The sequence below is a fragment of the Vulpes lagopus genome, chromosome 2, assembly GCF_018345385.1.
Source record: "Vulpes lagopus strain Blue_001 chromosome 2, ASM1834538v1, whole genome shotgun sequence".
NCBI classification, from domain to species: Eukaryota; Metazoa; Chordata; class Mammalia; order Carnivora; family Canidae; genus Vulpes; species Vulpes lagopus.
In genome coordinates, this window is record NC_054825.1 from 71,396,906 (window position 1) to 71,417,226 (window position 20,321).

At 41.1% G+C, this 20,321-nt stretch overlaps 1 protein-coding gene across 3 annotated transcripts; it reads left to right on the forward strand.

The window, feature by feature from the left end:
- The first annotated feature begins 158 nt into the window (after positions 1-158).
- CATSPER2 (cation channel sperm associated 2) lies at positions 159-16,180 on the forward strand. Of its 3 annotated transcripts, none has more exons than XM_041744337.1 (14): positions 159-218; positions 258-394; positions 867-1,013; positions 1,827-2,000; positions 2,193-2,261; positions 8,064-8,236; positions 8,734-8,889; positions 9,166-9,290; positions 10,695-10,873; positions 11,088-11,187; positions 11,486-11,542; positions 14,093-14,313; positions 14,666-14,978; positions 16,049-16,180. In XM_041744337.1, the coding sequence occupies exons 3-13, from the start codon at positions 869-871 to the stop codon at positions 14,953-14,955; spliced, it is 1,689 nt and encodes a 562-aa protein (XP_041600271.1). In that variant the 5' UTR covers positions 159-218; positions 258-394; positions 867-868; the 3' UTR covers positions 14,956-14,978; positions 16,049-16,180. The 3 variants fall into 3 exon arrangements, with proteins under 3 accessions (XP_041600271.1, XP_041600272.1, XP_041600273.1); XM_041744338.1 differs by having other exon boundaries at positions 14,666-14,833; XM_041744339.1 differs by lacking the exons at positions 1,827-2,000; positions 2,193-2,261; positions 16,049-16,180 and having other exon boundaries at positions 14,666-15,521.
- Positions 16,181-20,321: the final 4,141 nt, after the last annotated feature.

Here is a 20,321-nt window from a genome sequence, read left to right on the forward strand (position 1 = left end):
GGCGCCCGGGCGAGCCGGTCGGGAGGGGGTCCCGGGCCTGGGGCTGGGGCTGGGGCTGGGGCTGGGGCCGGGCCGGGCCCGCGGCGAGCCGGAACCCAGGGAGCAAGTGAGGTGGACTGAGGTGGAGCCGAGCTGGGAGCCGGCTCTGAGGTGGAGCCGAGCTGGGGGCCCGCTCTGAGGTGGACTGAGGTGGAGCCGAGCTGGGGGCCCGCTCTGAGGTGGACTGAGGTGGAGCCGAGCTGGGGGCCCGCTCTGAGGCGGACTGAGGTGGAGCCGAGCTGGGGGCCCGCTCTGAGCTCGTCTTCCGTGGGGAGAGCTGAGTTCGGGGGTCGCCAGAGTCGGAGGCGGAGAAGCGAAGTCGGGGCTGAGTGGGCGGAACAGAGCTTGGGCTGAGGTGAGGCCCAGAAGCGCGAGTGGAGCCTGCAGCCGAGGGACGCAGTTGGGACGGGACACGTTTTCAGAATGTCAGGCTGCTGCATTTGTCCAATTCCTCTTGGTTCGTCTTTCCGACGCAGCCCGAAGCCCTCCCACTGCCCCTCCTCATTGCGTTGCCTGATTACCTCAGGTCTAGGTGCGGCTCTTTGTCCAGCCCAGGGACTCCTGCCTTGTGGCTGCTACTCTTAATTAGAAATGCTGTCATACACGTGAAGGTGCCTGGTCACTTAGTCTACTAAGCAATGTCTCTTTTACGACTTAGCTCCTTTTGTTTCTCCAAAAAAAAAAAAAAAAAAAACTACCTCGAGTCTTGGTAAAAAATGTGTTTGACTTCTTAAGGGCGAAGAGGGTAGGAGAAGGGGAAGTAAACCTCCAATCTTTGGTGCACTCCAAGAATGAAATGACACTTGGTTTTCCCATTATTTTAACAGACATGGCCACCAGTCACCCAACAGGACACGTGCAACTGCCCCGAGCTGATGCCATTCGTTCACGTCTCATTGATACTTTCTCTCTCATCGAGCATCTGCAAGGCTTGAGCCAAGCTGTGCCAAGACACACTATCCGAGAGATAGTTGGTCAGCAGCCTGTTTCTTTCTTTTTTTTTTTTTTTTTATGATAGTCACAGAGAGAGAGAGGCAGAGACACAGGCGGAGGGAGAAGCAGGCTCCATGCACCGTGAGCCTGATATGGGATTCGATCCCGGGTCTTCAGGATCGCGCCCTGGGCCAAAGGCAGGCGCCAAACCGCTGCGCCACCCAGGGATCCCAGAAGCCTGTTTCTTTTTTTTGTTGTTGTTGTTTTTTTGTTTTTTTGTTTTGTTTTTTTTTGTTTGTTTGTTTGTTTTTTTTAGAAGCCTGTTTCTTAACTTGCATAAATTTAAGATTCTTCTCTGCACCCTCCAAAGAGTAGAAAGCATAGAAACTATTTTAAGGGTGAAAAATTCAGGGAAGGTTGGCTTGGTTGCTAAGTTTGTAAATGATATCAAACCTGATAAGACTTTGTAAATAAAGCTCTTTGAACCCAGGAGATAGAAGAACCCAAGTAAAAGTCGCTCACTTTTTGGCCTAGGATAACTCCTAGTCCTGGTTGAGTTGAAAGTTTCTACGAAAGACACTGAAAACTTTCAGAGTTGAAACTGCTGCCTTTATTCTTGGGTGTTGACAGTGTTGGTCATAAGTGATATATCAGCTCTTATTCCAAACTAATGTTAATTGCTGTGAGAAGGAACAGCAAGGCAAATTTTGCACTAGGGAACCCATTATGTAACCAGTACCCCTGCCCCTGGCTGCCTGTTCTTCATATTCCCTAGAGACTTTTTCTTTGTGTGTGTGTGTGTGTGTGTGTGTGTGTGTGGTATCTCCACTGTCCTCTTTTAATTTTTGGTGTAGATCCTTCTGGCCAGAAGAAGCTTATGTTGGGAGATCAACACCAGCTTGTGCGCTTCTCCATAAAGCCTCGACACGTAGAACGAATTACACGTGCCCGGAGACTGATGAGCAGGCTTCAAGTGCGCTGTAGTCAGAGGCCACCCCTTTCTTTGTGGGCTGGATGGGTCCTTGAGTGTATCCTTTCATGCCGCTCATTTTTACCCCATGCCTTTCCTGTTTCTCTTGCTTCATCCTCTGCCTGATGACTTATTTCCCCTCTTCCAGACTCCACTTTTTTTCTCATCCTTGCTGGTTCTATTCTTGCCTTTATTATTTCACCTGTATAAGAAACAACTCCATTCCATATGTTTCCTTAAGAGAAAACAGGTCCTCTCTTCACAAACTTCATCATCTTTCTCATCTTTTTGAATACGATTGTACTGATGGTTGAAATAGGTGAGAACTGACATTGAATGAAAAAGGAAGTGACTAGGAGTCATTTTTCCTATAAAAAATATAGGCCATTTCTTTCCTTGAATGTTATTTTTTTAAGATTTTATTTATTCATGTGAGACGCAGAGAGACAGGCAGAGACATAGGCAGAGGGAGTAGCAGGCTCTCTGTGAGGAGCATGATGCGGGACTTGGTGCCAGGACCCCAGGATCATGACCTGAGCCAAAGACAGACGTTCAACCACTGAGCTATCCAGGCATCCCTGAATGTTATTTGAATTGTGATAGGGACGATTATATTAAGTCTCCTGGAGTAGGATTTGTGCAACTGCTAAGACCTGGAAACATTTGGAGGGCTCTCAAGAGTGTGGTAGATATAAAGTAGTACTTATAGACACTTAGTACTCTAAGTGTCTTAGAGTATAATAGACTCACAGGAAATGGAAGATGTGAAGACCAGTTATATTTCTTGTGTCAGTTTAATAGTTGTTTAAATTAGCCTTTTGTATTCGCGATTTTGGTGCCTATCAGTGAATGATGCAACATTTACATTTTTTACAAGTATATTAAAGATTAAGTACAAATAAGAAAGCTCACAAAGTATGTAAAGTTATATACAAAATAGTAGATGAGCCAAAAAATGACTTAAAGAGTAAAAGATTCTAAAATCATTCCTAGGGCAGCCCTGGTGGCACAGCGGTTTGGCGCCGCCTGCGGCCCAGGGTGTGATCCTGGAGACCCGGGGTCGAGTCCCACGTCAGGGTCCCTGCATGGAGCCTGCTTGTGTCTCTGCCTCTCTCTCTGTGTGTCTCTATAAATAAATAAAGTCTTTAAAAAAATAAAATAAAATAATTCCTAAACTACATGAAATGTTTAAAAGCAAAAGAACATCTGGAAAATCAGTGAGCTCATTTGATTATCATCTCAAACTGCTTAGAAATGATGAAGAGGACAGTAGAAGTACTCGCTTCCTTGTTTCATCTTCACTGTTTTGGGGAATTTTCCCACTTTAAAATAGTTTTTTGGGGATCCCTGGGTGGCGCAGCAGTTTGGCGCCTGCCTTTGGCCCAGGGCGCAATCCTGGAGACCCGGGATCAAGTCCCACATCGGGCTCCCAGTGCATGGAGCCTGCTTCTCTCTCTGCCTGTGTCTCTGCCTTTATCTCTCTGTGTGACTATCATAAATAAATAAAAATTATAAAAATAAAATAAAATAGTCTTTTAGGGCAGCCCGGGTGGCTCAGGGGTTTAGTGCCGCCTTTAATCGGGGGATATGATCCTGGAGACCTGGGATTGAGTCCCACATGGGGCTCCCTGCACGGAGCCTGCTTCTCCCTCTACCTGAGGGAGCCTGCTTCTGTCTCTGCCTCTCTCTCTCTCTCTCTCTCATGAATAAATAAAATCTTAAAAAAAACAATTATCTCCCTTTCCCTCCATCTCCTTCCCCTCCACACATGTACATACACACACACGCACACACTCTCTCTCTCTCTCTCTAAAAAAATAAATACTACAAAATATATAGTATACTGTAGTACATCAATGATATCAAGTATGGTTATAGATTTAAATATCTTTGACCCTATTGCATTAAAAGACTTATTTTTTTTAAAGATTTTATTTACTCATGAGAGACATACAGAGGCAGAGACAGAGGCAGGATCATGACCTGAGTCGAAGGCAGACCCTCAACCACAAGCCACTCAGGTGCTCCAGGAGAGAGAATCTTAAGCAGGCTCCATGCCCAGTGTGGAGCCTGACTTGCAGCTTGGGTGCAGGGCTCCATCTCAAAACCTTGAGATCGTGACCTGATCAAGAGTCAGATGCTTAGGGCACCTGGGTGGCTCAGTAGTTGAGTGTCTGCCTTTGACTCAGGGTGTGATCCCAGAATCCTGGGATTGAGTCTCACATGGGACTCCCCACATGGAGCCTGCTTCTCCCTCTGCCTATGTCTCTGCGTCTCTCTCTGTCTCTCATGAATAAATAAAATCTTTTTAAAAAAAGAGAGATGCTTAACCAACTAAACCACTCAGGTACCTCTGTACCCTGAAGTATTTTATTTTATTCCCATTGTGGTGAGGATTTTGAACCAAGTCACCCAAATTTCCTATTTCTTGTATAATAGTTGGCATGTATTTGCCTTGTGAGGTTAGGGATATAGTCTTAAGCCTTGGAATAAAGTAAACAGCAATAAATATACAGGATTTCCTGGATGTAAGGACAAACCAAAATACAATAGCACTAACCATTCTAGTTGGTAAAACAGTTGGATATGAAACATGATCACTGTGCCACAAAACAGGTATATTGCTTGAGTGGAAATTATCTGGCAAGTTCAGGAAAATTATATCTTATTAAGTATATTCTCATGGTTAAAAAGGTGGGAGGATTTTGTAAAGGGAAAGAATTTGGGACTAACAGATTTCTTTGAACAGACTAATTCATGTGATAACATTAAGACTGTTTAGGTTTTTGGGGCACCTGGGTGGCTCAATGGTTGAGAGTCTGCCTTTGGCTCATGTCGTGATCCCGGGATCTTGGGATCGCATCCCATATCAGGCTCCCCACAGGGATCCTGCTTCTCCCTCTGCCTAAGTCTCTGCCTCTCTTTCTGTGTCTCTCATGAATAAAGAAAATCTTTAAAAAAAAATGTTTAGGCTTTTAAAAACAATTTTCCAGATCAGTGTTATAGATGGGGGGGGGGGAATAGTAATTAATGAACAGTTCTCTAGATCAAAGCTCCCTAGTCTTTTTTTTTTTTTTCTTTTTCTTTTAGAGAAAGTGTGCATTCCCAGGAGGCAGGAGGCAGGAGGCGACAAAGGGAGAAAGGGAGAGAGAATCTTAAGCAGGCTCCAAGCCCAGCTCAGGACCTGATACTGGGCTCCATCTCATGACCCTGAGATCATGACCTGAGCCAAAATCAAGAGTCAGGAGCTTAACCAACTGAGCCACCCAGGCGCCCCATCCCCAGTCTTTTTTGTCTTATGATTTTGTTTCATAATAATACAGCTATATAAATTTGAAAACCTCCTTAAGAGTTTAATCATTCCACTACTTTTATGATGATGTAAAGAAACAAGTTGAAGTAAAGTAATATTTTAGACTAGCATGTTTTTAAATATTGTATTTTAATGTGTATAATATAAATTTAAAAATTATGTTAGCACATTTTTACTTATGCCATTTTTAAGTGATTCATGATTTTTTTTAAAGATTTTATTTATTCATGAGAGACACACACACACACAGAGAGAGAGAGAGAGAGGCAGAGACACAGGCAGAGGGAGAAGCAGGCTCCATGCAGGAAGCCCGATGTGGGACTCCATCCCAGGTCTCCAGGATCATGCCTTGGGCCGAAGGCAGGCACCAAACCACTGAGCCACCCAGGGATCCCCCATGGTGTTTTTAAAGTAAATATATGATTTGCCCACAAATGAATTTTTATTTTTATTTATTTATTTTAAAGATTTTATTTATTCATGAGAGACACACAGAGAGAGAGGCAGAGACATAGGCAGAGGGAGAAACAGGCTCCATGCAGGGAGCCCGATGTGGGACTCAATCCCAGGATTCCAGGATCACACCCTGAGCCGAAGGCAGATGCTCAACCACTGAGCCACTCAGGCATCCCCACAAATGAATTTTTAAAGGTCATCATATATTGTTTGGCTCAGGGATCAAATATGTGTGCTTTATGTATTATATATACTTTTAAAGAATTTATTTATTCATGAGAGATACAGAGAGAGAGAGAGGCAGAGACATAGGCAGAGGGAGAAGCAGGCTCCATGCAGGGAGCCTGATGTGGGCCTCAATCCCAGACCCGGGATCACATCCTATGCCAAAGGCAGATGCTCAACTGCTGAGCCACCCAGGTGTTCCTATATTATATGGTTTTAATTTGATTTTTTGTTCTTTTTTTAAAATTGAGATATAATTGACATAACATTAATTTCTGGTTTACAACATTATATATTATATGTTAAATATATATGTTAAGATGTAGGTGGAAATTTAATTGTGTGAAGGTATTAACAAATGATGTTGGTAATTCTACTTTTCATTTTAAACATCAATTTGGCTTACTTTTATAGTTTTCACATTTTGTTTCCAAATGATGAGAGGAAGAAAGAAGATTTGACTCATTTGCAATCCGTTTTCTGAAAATAACACATTGCAAGTGTGAATAGTCCTTATTTAAAAAAAATTATGTATAACATCACTGTAATTTTTTTACATTGATTTTGAGGCTCTAGAGATATCTTGATGTGCTATATATAAGAATATTTCTGCAAGTTTATCTCAAGATGATCATCAGATTCTATAAATTGCATTCATCTGATCAAAAACTTTATATAGCATTAGTGTTCCTTACTTCATTGTGCATATAATGAGCCAAATCTTTTCTCCCTCTCATCATTAAAAAAAAAAAAAATACATGATTTATCCACAAATGAATTTTTAAATTATATTATATGTTATTTGGTGTGGGGATCAAATATATTTTATATATTATTTGTTTTTCCTTATTTTTTCATATTATATTTTTAAATTTAATATTATGGATATAACCAGCCAAAAAACAATTACAATTTCAAACTGTTTAAGTGTCAAAATCAATAGTAGTTTGTGTTGTTCAGAGTGATTGAGTATGTCCTTCCAACCTCCATTAACTGCCGAGGATATCAGTCATAGTGCATTTAGAGGCTCTCAGATTGTTGTGTTTCAAAGGGAAACATATTAAATTATTATTTAGCTTCTAAGCCTATTTTTTATTTTAGCAGGGTTTTTTTCTACAGCATGGTATACATCCATTAAATGCATAAAAGAAATGAAGAAAGTTGAATGATGAAGGCAGTAAATTGAGGAATACCAATTAGCAAATAATAGGGTTTTAGAGAGAAGTATAGGATTTAATTTGCTTTGCATGACAAAATGAGTTTTAGAGAAAAATGGGAAAGCTTTAGAACTCTTTTTTTTTTTTTTTTTTTTTTTATGATAGTCACAGAGAGAGAGAGAGAGGCAGAGACACAGGCAGAGGGAGAAACAGGCTCCATGCACCGAGAGCCCGACGTGGGACTCAATCCCGGGTCTCCAGGGAGATCCACCCAGGGATCCCGAGAAAGCTTTAAAAGCTAACAGACGGGGCAGCCCCGGTGGGGTGGCGCAGCGGTTTCGCGCTGCCTGCGGCCCAGGGTGTGATCTTGGAGACCCTGGATTGAGTCCCAGGTCAGGCTCTCTGCATGGTACCTGCTTCTCCCTCTGCCTGTGTCTCTGCCTCTCTCTGCATCTCTATGAATAAGTAAATAAAATCTTAAAAAAAAACACAAACTAATAACCAAATAATTTTTTTATTATAACCCAGTATGTCTCATAATTCTGACTTCTTGTTTCTAGTTCCCTTATCAAGCACTTTACATATCATGGCCTATATTGTCATTCTATTCTCAAGGCCTATTGCTTCTCTGTGAAGTTTGGGACGGGAGTACCAGTACAACAGACAGCATCAGTGGTAGTGAAGAGAGCAATCCCTTCATGGCTGTGTGGCCCCAGAATGGGAAGACAGTGACTTGCAGCTGTTAGGCATTTTGATACCAGCAGGAGACAAGTTGTTGCTATTTTTCATGGTCAACTCTGTCCTCCCCTGTATTCCACAGGTTGGAAAAAATATCAATGTTAAGAAGAGAAACAAAGAAAAATGGAATAGCCGCAGGCACAGCTGTGGTTTATAATAGCTTCTGATCATTTTATATCATTCAGTTTCCCAATTCCTTAACCTTTATTCATTCTTTGCTCTATTTTCACAGAACTGCTTGAATCCTCAAATACCAAACTGTGGTCTCTGAAACTGACACTGGAGGTGGCAGCTTGGTTCATCTTGCTTATTTTCATCTTAGAGATCCTTCTTATGTGGATATCCAGCTTTTTCCTCTTCTGGAAGAATGCCTGGAATGTCTTTGATTTTGTTGTCACAGTATTGGTAAGGATAGATATCCTGAGGATTTGTTTAGTGGGCTGAAGAATGAGCCTAGGTGAATCATAATGACAAGAAAATTTAATTCGATCACAAGAACTTCATTATCTTGATGTTTTTTCTAAAACTAAGAGCAGTCATTGTAGGAGTTGTTGGTAGTAGGAGCAAGACTGAATGCAACCACATTAACCCCAACAATCCACCAGTTACTAGGCACTTACTAAGTGCCAGGCACTCTTCTAAGTGTTTCACATGTATTTTCTCATTTGAGCTCCACAACAACCCAATGAGATAAGCACTATGTTTATCCCCATTTGATGTTTGAGCAAATTGAAACAGAGTTTAAGTAACTTAGTATAGGAAGGCTCAATTGGAAATAGTCCTCAGAGAATGCTATTCTAGGAATAATACCCAACAAACTATGAGGAAGATGAGATAAGAAGGGGTAACTGTGCATGGGTACTTTGGGTGTATTTTACTCATAATCTGTGTGTTTCCCACAGTCCCTGCTTCCTGAAGTTGTGGTACTGGTAGGGGTAACAGGCCAGTCTGTGTGGCTCCAGTTGCTGAGGATCTGCCGGGTGCTAAGATCTCTCAAACTCTTTGCACGATTCCGTCAAATTCGAGTCATTATTTTGGCCCTCATGAGGGCTCTCAAGGTGATTTGATTATTGCAGCTAAACCAACTGGGCAGGGTAATAAACATGGGAATTTAACATAAAACAAGTCTGGGTGGGTCAAAGAAGGCAACAAGGGACCCTATGAAATGTCATTGGATGAGAAAGGGATGGGGGAAGCTGCTATGGTCTAGAGATAATTGGGCTCGGGAGTGGAAGTAAGGGTTTTGGTGGGGGATTGCCAGGTTGGGCTTGACTCTGCTATAGGTAGAATCAGCCTAATCTGGCCCAGCTCTGACTTGAGGTCATGGCCTCTAGAGCATGACCTTCCTCTTGATGTTGCTGCTCATCTTCTTCTACATTTTTGCTGTGACTGGTGTCTACTTCTTTGAGGATTACACCCGTTCAACTCGCCAGGACCTGGAGTACCACATGTTCTTCTCGTAGGCAGGACCGGGGGAATCATGGGTGGAGGGAGAGAGTTGGGCAAGAAACTGGGAAGCTAGTCCAAAGTAATACAAAAAGTATAGTCTATTGTAAGAAACTGGAATAGAACACAATAAGGAGAAAGAAAGTGAAAGCAAAGGAATAGTGAGTGATATTAGCTCTGATTTTGAGGATAGTGTGGCTAGTTCCAGGTTTGCCTTGGGTTTTGAAATTTAAACAACCCCTCATCAACCATCTTTAAATAGCAGTATACCCCAGTGATTAAGCTTTGGTTTCTATGCCTCAGTTACTTCTTTTGAGAACTGGAAATATAGTAGCACTATCTCATAAGAGCATAAGAATAAAAGTAATGCATTTTTGCACTTAGCACAGGTTTTGACACAATGTAAGTGATCAACACTTGTTACTATGACTCTCAAACAGGTCACTGGTTTTACCCCAAAGTCTATGTGTGGAGGTTACACATGCACATACCTAGACTCATTGAAAAATAAAATCCTGATAAGATCTTTGTCTAGAGAAAACTGATTGCTAGTAGAAAGTCAATTGGATTTAGATGAGATAATGTTATTTGTGAACTGGAATCCAATCTTGTCAGCACCTCTTAGGTCTCAGACTAACAGGTAGCTTCGTAAGAGTTTTGAGTTAGGAAAGTCCTAAATATTCATCCTATTCAGGCCCTGATATTTTCAGCAAATTGTATATGGAGGACTAGGAAGGAAAGAAGGAAAATTTAGATACCTTCATTTAGATGAGATCTTTGGTGACATATTCATTATTTGGGATCACGTGTTTATATCTTATTTACTTAAGAATCACTTCATACCAGGGAACTAAATAGGAATGATGTTTGTTAATTTTTTTTTAATTTTTATTTATTTATGATACTCACAGAGAGAGAGAGAGAGAGGCAGAGACACAGGCAGAGGGAGAAGCAGGCTCAATGCACCAGAAGCCTGACATGGGATTCGATCCCGGATCTCCAGGATCACGCCCTGGGCCAAAGGCAGGCGCCAAACCGCTGCGCCACCCAGGGATCCCTGTTTGTTAATTTTTTAAGTGATCTCCTGTTCAGTGAATCCATAGAACAGTGAAGAGTGAACTTACAAAAAAGATACATAGTTGGTGATTCATTCAATTTTTAAAAATTCAGCCAGTACTGCTTATTGAGCACCTACTATGTTCCAGGCACTAATGGAAGAGTGAGAGATTTATGGATTATTCATGATAAAGGAAAACCTAAAAAAAAAAACCTAAACTGAAGAATGCTTAACTAAAAAATTGATAGAAAAGAAACCAAAGTCAGAAATGTTCTTATGTGGCTTTAAGAGTAAGAAAGTACTGTTTCTGAAAGATTTAGATCTCTGTTCTGTCTGTACCCACATATCCTTTTTATTTAGGGACCTGCTGAATTCTCTAGTGACAGTGTTCATCCTCTTCACCATGGACCATTGGTATGCACTGCTTCAGGATACCTGGAAGGTGCCTGAAGTCAGCCGTGCCTTCAGCAGCATCTATGTCATCCTTTGGTTGTTACTTGGTTCCATTATCTTTCGAAATATTATAGTAGCCATGATGGGTAAGCACGAAAGAGGTGAAGCTTGGTTGTGAGGGGTGGCTGGGAAGAAATTAAGGTGAAAGCTAGGATTGGTAGATTATATATAGAGAGAATTTGAGGTAGCAGGAAAGCTTGGGGCCTGGAATGGATATTTCACTTGGTTTCTCCCCACTCAAGCCCTCTTCCCAGGTCTAGTCACCACCATCTCCCAACTCCTAATGGCCCTCTGGGGCAGTTACTAACTTCCAGAATATCCGGAATGAGCTGAATGAGGAGATGACACATCTGGAGGTTCAGCATAAAGCCGACATATTCAAGCGGCAGATTATCCAGAGGTCTCTGCCCCATTTTCAAACCCAAGTTTAATTCTGAAGGGTATCCCAACCTCATTCCCTGTTTCTACCCCTTGGCCTTGACCCCATTTTCCCGTTCCCTTCCACAGAAGATTTGCCGAAGGTTAGAATTCCCCAATTGCCTGATTCTTTATCCACCATTAGGTCTTCCTCACTCTTTTTCACCTTTTACTGCAATGTGTTCTCAGTTTTCTTCACTTTATGATCTGAATTCTTTTCTTTTTTCCTTACCACATTTATGCATCAGTGTAACTCTCTTCTGTGTTTTTTTGCTTTGCAGAAGACAAAACCTGTCCCCTGAGGCAATGAGGTCAAGCCTTAGCAAAGTGGATGCCAGGTTAGGAATTGGTGAATTGATATGGACACACATGAAGGAGGAGAGGGTAGAAAACCAAAGATGAAGATTGATTTTGATAGATAATCCATTTATTCAATAACTATTTATTGTAGGGGGTTGAATTGTGACCCCCCAAAAGAAATGTCCCTGTCCTACCTAATCCCCTGGAACCTGTGAAAATGACTTTATTTGGAAAAGGGGTCTTTGCAGATGCAATTAAATTAAGGATCTTGAGATGCAATCATCTTGGATTATCAAGGGAGGTTCTAAATGTAGCGACAAAGGCTCTTATAAGAGATAGAAGAGGAGAAGACATAGAGAAGAGAAGAGATGTGAAGATGGACATAGAAATTGCAATGATGCAACCATAAGCCAAAGGAAGCCAATGAATGCTAGGCAATTGCCAGAAGCTAGAGGGAGCAAAGAATCTTCTCCCTTAGAGCCTCCAGAGAAAGTATGGCCCTGTTGACACCTGAATTTCAGATTTCTGGCTTCCAGAATTGTGAGAGAATAAGTTTCTGATATTTCAAGTTACCAAGTTTGTGGTAGTTTGTTACAGCAGCCTTAGGTAACTAATACAAGTACTTTCTATGAAGCAGATGTCATTCTAGACCTTGAGTGTTCAGCAGTGAACAAGAGAGCAGAAGAAGAAATAAGAAATTCATTCATCCATTGAGAAATAATTATTTAGGGGCACCTGGCTGGCTCAGTTGGTAGAGCATGCGACTCTTGATCATGGGGTCATGAGTTCGAGCCCTACATTGGGCATGGATCCTGCTTAAAAAATAATTATTATTACTTATATATACTTTTTTTTTATTAAGCAAACTCTGTACCCAACTTGGGTATTGGGTACATGCTTGAACCCATGACCCCCCGAGATCAAGAGTCAAATCTCTACTGACTGAGCCAGTCAGGTACCCCAAGAAATAAATAATGAATACTCATTAGGTGTTGGGCTATATCAGTGAACAAAAGAGACAATAATGCCTGTTCTCATGGAGCTTACATATCTGCAGGGGGAAAAAGACAATAAACAATACATCAAATAAGTAAATTAATGTATTAAAACATGGTGAGCATTATGAAAAAAAGTAGAATAGGTTAAAAAGGTTTGGAATAGGGAAGCCTGGGTGGCTCAGTGGTTAAGCGTCTGCCTTCAGCCCATGGCATGATCCTGTAGTTCTGGGATCGAGTCCCACATAGGGCTCCCTGCATGGAGCTTGCTTCTCCCTCTGCCTATGTCTCTACCTCTCTCTATGTGTCTCTCATGAATAAATAAATAAAATCTTTTTAAAAAATGAGATTTGGAATATAGAGTGGGAATTTCAGATGAATTATACATTTTAAACAAGGTAGTCTGGATGGCCTCATTGAAAAGGTAACATTTGAACGAAGACTTGGAGGAAATAAGGGGATTACTGCATTAGATATCTACGGAAAGAGTATTATGGGCAGAGGAAACAGCTAGTAAAAGACCCTAAGCCAGAAGCATTTCCTGAGTTTGATAAACAGCAAAGAAACCACTGTGACTAGAGCAGGGTGATCAGTGGGGAAAAGTGATAGAAAATGAGGTCAGAGAGATAATGAGGACCTGATCCTGTAGGGCTGTGAGGGCCACTGTAGGGACTTAAGCTTTTACTCTGAGTGAAATGGAGATTAGAGTAGAGCAGTGACATGAAATGACTTACATTTAAGGATTATTCTGGTTGCCTTGTTGATGATGAACTGTAGAACAAGGGAAAAAGCAGAGAGATGAGTTGAAGGCTAAAGCTATTCAGACAAGAGGCAAGAGGCTCAGACCAGAGTGGCACCAGTGAGAAAAGATGTTTTTTAAGGTAGAATCAGTAGGTTTTCTTGGTGAATTGGTTGGAGTATAAGAGAAGAGTTGAGTATGTCTCTGAAGTTTTGGCCAGAGTAGCTGAAAGGATGGGTTAGCTAAGATGGGGAAGGCTATGAGTGGAAGAGGTTTGATGGGCAGAATTTGATTTGGGTTAAATCTGAGATATCTATTGGACATTCAAGTGGTGATATGTGAGTAAAAGTTGTATATGCAAGTCTGGATTGAGGAGTGAAATCTAGGCTAGAGGTTTAAATTTACGTTTAGAAGACATTTAAACTCAGGAGAAAAGATCACCGAAGGAGTGACTATAGATGGGGAAGATAAAAAGGTCATGAACTGAGCCTTGTGGCCTCTCAAGAGATAGAATTGAAGGAGTGAAGCTATAGTTATGGTATAAAAGGCATAGAGCTATAGAGTGAAGAGCTAAAACTTAGCAAAATAAGGTAGAGTGTGAAATGTTGAAGCCTGAGTAAAATGGAACATGGAAGCTATGTGGTGAGGAGCACTATTAGGGATATACCACATGAGATCATTGAAGTTGAAAGTGCTTAAAAGCTCAAATTTTGGGAGTAGTTTGGCCCTCATTACCTTAAGGTACTTAAGTCCCAGTTTTAGGGGATGGCAAGGGCCAGGGCCTGCATAATGAAAGAACTAGCCCTATCTCATGAATGTACTTGAAGCAATAAAATTTCTCCTTTCACTTATAGAAATGCCAATCAACAAAGGGAATCTGTGGATTTATCAAAAGCTTTTGAAGAGTCTAAACACAATGCTGATGAAGAGGGTTCAAGAGCACCTGTGTCAAAAACAAAAGCGTCCTTCTTGTCAAAAATGAAAAAGTCCTCCCCTTCCCCCTCCTCTCACTCTTCTTACTTCTCATCTTCATCCTATTCCTCTTCTTCTGACTCCAGATATGTAGACCCCATTGGTAAGCAGAGTTTCTTTCATTTGAATTAGGACTCCTCCAGGAGAGACATCCCAATCTTAATAGGAGCTCTCCCACTATTATCTACTTCCAGTTTTCTCCTCCAGTATGATTTTCTGGTCTTAATTGCTTACTTTGTGCTTTCTTTAATTTCCCTTGTACTTCTGCTTCACTTTGGGTAAGTGTGGCTGTCTTTACTTATTGTAAAAAGTGGTCTCTTGGTGATGTACCCTTTTCCCTCCCTGATTCCTGTTTACTCTTTCATCCCTGCTTTTTCCACACACGATAGGATCTATTAGCTCTGCCCAGCTTCCACAGGTCTAGACATGTTTTTAAGAAGCATTCCTCCCTTTAGGTCAGTTGGACTGGGAGACTCACGTACACCAGAATCTGCCTGGACTAATGCAAATGGATCAGGATGATCAAGTTGTTTGGCCTAGAGATTCACTCTTCCGATATTTTGAGTTGCTAGAAAAGCTTCAGTATAACCTAGAGGAGCGTAAGCATTTGCAGGAGTTTGCAGGTATGGATTTAAGGCAGTCATGGGAACCAAGGCCTAAGTACTTTGGAGTAGCATATTGGAATTGCATATATAACTGGGGAGAAGGAGGGGAGTATCCACTATTTTGGCATTTCAGCCTCTGAATTTCCACCTCACATTTAAAAAGGTAATTCTTTGTTTTTTTATGTTACGTTTTAATGTCCTGATTTCTTATAATCTAGAGAGAACCTGACAGCTTTGCTTTTCCAGTAGGGAAAATCTAAATCCTAAGAGGTCTGAGAGCTTGTTTTCCAAGAAGAAAGTGTCCAATTGCAGATGAGGCTCAAGCCTCAGCCTCAAGTTGAATAGCAATGGGGATTATATAGTGAGCAGAAAGCTTGTAAATGCCCACTGCTCCCAGCCCCCAAAGAAATTTATGAATTATAGCCCTTTCTTCCTTTCAGCCCCTTCTAGTGGTAGCCTAGGCAGAGAGAATGTACATTGTTTAAATAGTAGGGTTAATTTAAGTGGAAAACTACCTGCCCAAAATTATTTCCCCTAAATTTCTCTTTTGAAATTTTACCACTTGGAGATGAATTTGGGTTAATAAATTCTCCCTCTAAAAATACAAAAACTGGAACAGGGGCCATTTTTTATAATTTTTTTTAAAGATCTTATTTATTTATTCATGAGAGACACACAGAGAGGCAGAGACATAGGCAGAGGGAGAAGCAGGCTCCATGCAGGGAGCCCTAGTATAGGACTCGATCCCGAGACTCCAGCATCATGCCCTGAGCTGAAGGCAGGTGCTAAACTGCTGAACCACCCAGGCGTCCTGATTTTTTATAATTTAATAGGGATTAGTGTTGTTTCCTCATACCTAATTGAAATCAGCTCACTGTGAAAACAACGAGGGAAAAGGAATGTGTAGGCTCAGGAGGGCAATCAGAGGAATTATTAACAGTGGAACACAAAATTTAGAGCAGAATGTCACAGACAGGCTTTGCCTACTTCAAAATGTTGCCTAAGGTTAATCCTGCTTTTTCCAGTTGTCCTCAGCCCTGTCTTCCCACTTGTTCTCTGGGTAGAAAGAGGGTAAAAGAAGGAGCAAGGGAGCTTCTTTAATCTGGGTTAATTTAGAGGGCTTACTTAAAGTAAAGGTTAGTAAAAATTTGTGTGGGAACCTAGAACCCAGAAAAGCCAGATCTTCAAACATTTGTATGTCCTGAATATTCTTAGCTTCCCATTTCTTTACAGTGCAGGCGCTGATGAACTTTGAAGACAAGTAAAGCTGACGATGGATGACTTTGATTTCTTTGGCAAAAATTAATGAAAGGAATAGTTGGAAATGGAGAATTCAAAGTATAAATGTCTAATAAATACTTTTGATAATCACTTAGTGGTCTATCTGTGAGACATAGGGGATACCAAAAGGTATAAAGTCAGGCGAAAAAGTTAGTTCAGATGCCAGTGGGGCCCATGGTCCTTTGCTTTCTGCTCTTCCCACAGCTCCTGAATCTCACTTTTTCTTGACTTTGTCACTGTAACCCCCACCCTTCCAACCTCTATGTCCTGACAGAGTCCTAACTTTACCATCTCCCTCCCTGATGGGTACAGGCTTCTGGAGGTGGGAGGGTAAAGAGATCCCAGAAGCTATAATGTAAGTAATTGAAAACTATTGTTTCCATTGCCTATTCTATGAACATTGCTTCTCCTATGCACTATTAACTTTCATCAAACATTGGGGTGCCTGGAGGACCCAGTTGGTTAAGCCTCCAACTCTTTTTTTTTTTTTTTAAGATTTTATTCATGAGAGACACACAGAGAGGCAGAGACATAGGCAGAGGGAGAAGCAGGCTCCATACAGGGAGACCGATGTGGGACTCCAACCTGGGACTCTAGGATCACACCCTGGGCCAAAGGCAGATGTCCAACTGCTGAGCCACCCAGGCATCCCCAAGCCTCCAACTCTTGATTTCTGCTCAGGTCTTGATCTCAGGGCCATGGGATAGAGTGCCGTGTCGGGCTCTGCCCTCACACAGAGTCTGCTTGTCCCTCTCCCTCTGCACTTCCCTGCCACTCATGCTCTCTCTGTAGAATCAATCTTTTTTTTTAAAGAGTCCCTTTATGGGGTACCTGAGTTGCTCAGTGAGTTAAACATCTGGCTCTTGATTTGAGCATCCAGCTTCAGTTCAGGTCATGATCTTATGGGTCCTGGGATCCAGCCCCTCATTGGGCTCCTCGCTCAATGGCAGGGAGTCTGCTCAAAGATTCTCTCCCTCTGCCCCTCCCCCCACTCATGCGCCCTCTCTCATTCTCTCAAATTTGAGAGATGCGGCCTTGATTCCAGGACCCCGGGATCATGACCTGAGCTAAAAGCAGACACTTAAACAACTGAGCCACCCTAAGTAAATAAATCTTAAAAAAGAAGGGTCCTTTTATTCCATTTCCTTGCTATTGCTCCAGGCAGTGATACTATGTAGGATTATTCAAATCAGTAACGGTCCCACGGACTTTTAGTGTTAAAAGAGAGACCTCAGAGTTCATTTATTTCCTATCAAATCAGGAACATCTTTTAGAACATCACTGAAAGGGGGTACCCAACTGAAGCTTAACATTTCTTTATTATCTAGAAGGGATCCCCATTCCACTGTTGGATGACTCAAGTGTTTACAAATATTTGTTGTTAAACATTTTGTCATTTTCTATGTGCTTAACATGCATTAGGACATTATATATATATATATATATTATATACATACATAAAAACACTGAGTTGTACACTTTTAAATGGTGAATTTTATATAGATTAGATGTAATTTTTTAGAAGATTTTATTTTTATTTGAGCCCCAACATAGGTCTCAAATTCATAATCCCAAGATCAAGAGCCACATGCTCCATGGACTGAGCCAGCAGGTGTACCTACATCTCATTTTTTTAAAAGATTTTATTTATTCATGAGAGAGAGGCAGAGACACAGGCAGAGGGAGAAGCAGGCTCGCCAAGGGGAGCCCGATGCAGCACTTGATCCCCTGATGGTGGGATCACGCCCTGAGCCAAAGGCAGATGCTCAACTGCTAAGCCACCCAGGCGTCCCTAGATCTCAATTTTTTTTTTTTTTATAAAGTTTTTTTTTTTTTTTTTATAAAGGGTTTTTTTTTTTTTTTAATTTATTTATGATAGGCACACAGTGAGAGAGAGAGAGGCAGAGACACAGGCAGAGGGAGAAGCAGGCTCCATGCACCGGGAGCCCGATGTGGGATTCGATCCCGGGTCTCCAGGATCGCGCCCTGGGCCAAAGGCAGGCGCCAAACCGCTGCGCCACCCAGGGATCCCCCCTAGATCTCAATTTTTAAAATGAAGATTGTCTAAAACCAAGAACCAATATTATGTTACAAGGAAAATGACTATTTTAGTCATTCCTCATAAAATTAAAAAAATGTTTTTTAAATGTTTTAAAATAAATGTTAATATATAATATTGTATTAAAAATCCTATCATAACAAATAGGGCATAACTATTTGGAAAGAAGAGAAGGATGGTTTAAACAGGTGAAAGCGATTAAGAGCACTTCTCATAAAAAAAAAAAGAGCACTTCTCATGATAAGCACTGAGTAATGTATAGAATTGTTGAATTCTATTGTACACCTGAAACTAATATAACACTGTTAATAATATTTGAACTAAAAAAATAAAAATTTAAAACAACAGTAATAAAAAAACAACAAAAATCTACTTGGAAAGAAAAACTAGAGGGGCGCCTGGGTGGTTCAGTCAGTTAAGTATCTGACTCTTGATTTCAGCTCAGGGTTGTGAGATTTAGCCCCGAGTTGAGCTCCACGCTCAATACAGAATCTGCTTGAGATTCTTTCTCCCTCTCCCCTTCCCTCTACTCTCTTGATCTCCCAAATAAATACATAAAAATCCTTAGAAAAACTAGAAATATTTTTAGACACAATTGTATACCTAGAAACTCCAAAAGAATAAACTAGAATTAGAGATAACAAAGGATTTCCACTAAATACAAACAGAAGAGGGATGGAGACAGAAACCTGGGAAACAGGAACATTTATGGGATAGGAGGAAGAGGAACCAGAAAGAAGCCTGAGAGGGAAGAGCTGAAGAGACAGTGGATAATCATTGTAATGTCTTTAAAGCCAAGATAGAATTTCAAGAAAGAGATGGTCCAATCAGATCTGGATTGGAGCATCCATTTAGCCTGGTAATCAGAAATCAATAAACCTTATAAAACAGAGCAAGGAAATATTTTTAATAAATCTTACATATGCTATCCACACAGTAGATGCTCATTGAGCAGCATCTTTGAGTAGCTTTGCTCAGAGTGAATCTGAGGATCAGCAGAATTGGCTTCATTTGGTAACTTGTTGGAAGTGCAGAATCACAGGTCCCATCCTTAGGGCCTATTGAATCAAGTGTTACATATGCATGTTAAAGTTCCCAAAGCACTTCTTTTTTTTTTTCTTTTTTTTTTAAAGAATTTTTTTTTAATTTTTATTTATTTATGATAGTCACAGAGAGAGAGAGAGAGGCAGAGACACAGGCAGAGGGAGAAGCAGGCTCCATGCACCGGGAGCCCGCCGTGGGATTCGATCCGGGGTCTCCAGGATCGCGCCCTGGGCCAAAGGCAGGTGCCAAACCGCTGCGCCACCCAGGGATCCCCCAAAGCACTTCTTTATATATATTTAACAACTTCCCCTCTTGGTTCTCTATAGCTGACTTTTTCCAAATGAGTGGTCTATGCAGCTGCTTCATTCTTTAACTGCTTAATGAAAATGATCTGGTTTCAATTCTACCAGAATGGAAGTTTATTCAACAAATACTTGTTGAGTTCCTATGTTCCAGTCACTCTTTTAGGCATTAGGATATATCCATGAATGAACAGGACACATCCCGACTAGTTCTTCATAAGATCACCAGGTAATAAATGATAAGTTCAATGAAGACTGATTTTACCTCCTCCCATTTCCCCCCAAATTATCCTTTTAGCAGCCCAGAGGCATGTGATAATAACTACACAAACCAAAAACAAGCAAAACCTTTTCTGACTAAATACAAATATTCTCAGGTTGAAAAATCAAGCCCCACTGGTCATGAAGCCATCAGGCTTCCTCTTCCTTTTTATCCTTGCCCTGAGTATTCTTGCCATAGGAATCCCCCACTACTCCTAAAGAAGAGATCAAAGCTCTATGTCAGATAATAATGAGCGTTCTTCAGGAACATTTTGCAAGTGAAGTTGCGACTTAGATATTGTTGTGATATAACAAAATTAAAATTTTTTCAAATATGGTTTGTATTGTGCTTTTATTTTAGTATATGTGCTGCCAAAGCGAGCACTTGTGCTTTTATTTTAGAACATAGTTTTCCCCCTTTGATCTCTAGTTATTACCTACATCTTCAAATATCATACTGGAACTCAAACCAATGTGTTGCCACTTGGAGGCAGAAAAGTTGTTTGTTTTGTTATAGCATAACGTCTATAAAAAAATAATCCAAGAAAGAAAGAAAAAA

Coding starts and splice junctions, on each gene's coding strand:
- CATSPER2 (XM_041744337.1), top strand. CDS start 869: ATGGCCACCAGTCACCCAACAGGACACGTGCAACTGCCCCGAGCTGAT. Junction 2,001..2,192: donor GGCTGGATGGGTCCTTGAGT/GTATCCTTTCAT, acceptor AAGAGAAAACAG/GTCCTCTCTTCACAAACTTC. Junction 14,314..14,665: donor CAGATATGTAGACCCCATTG/GTAAGCAGAGTT, acceptor TCCTCCCTTTAG/GTCAGTTGGACTGGGAGACT.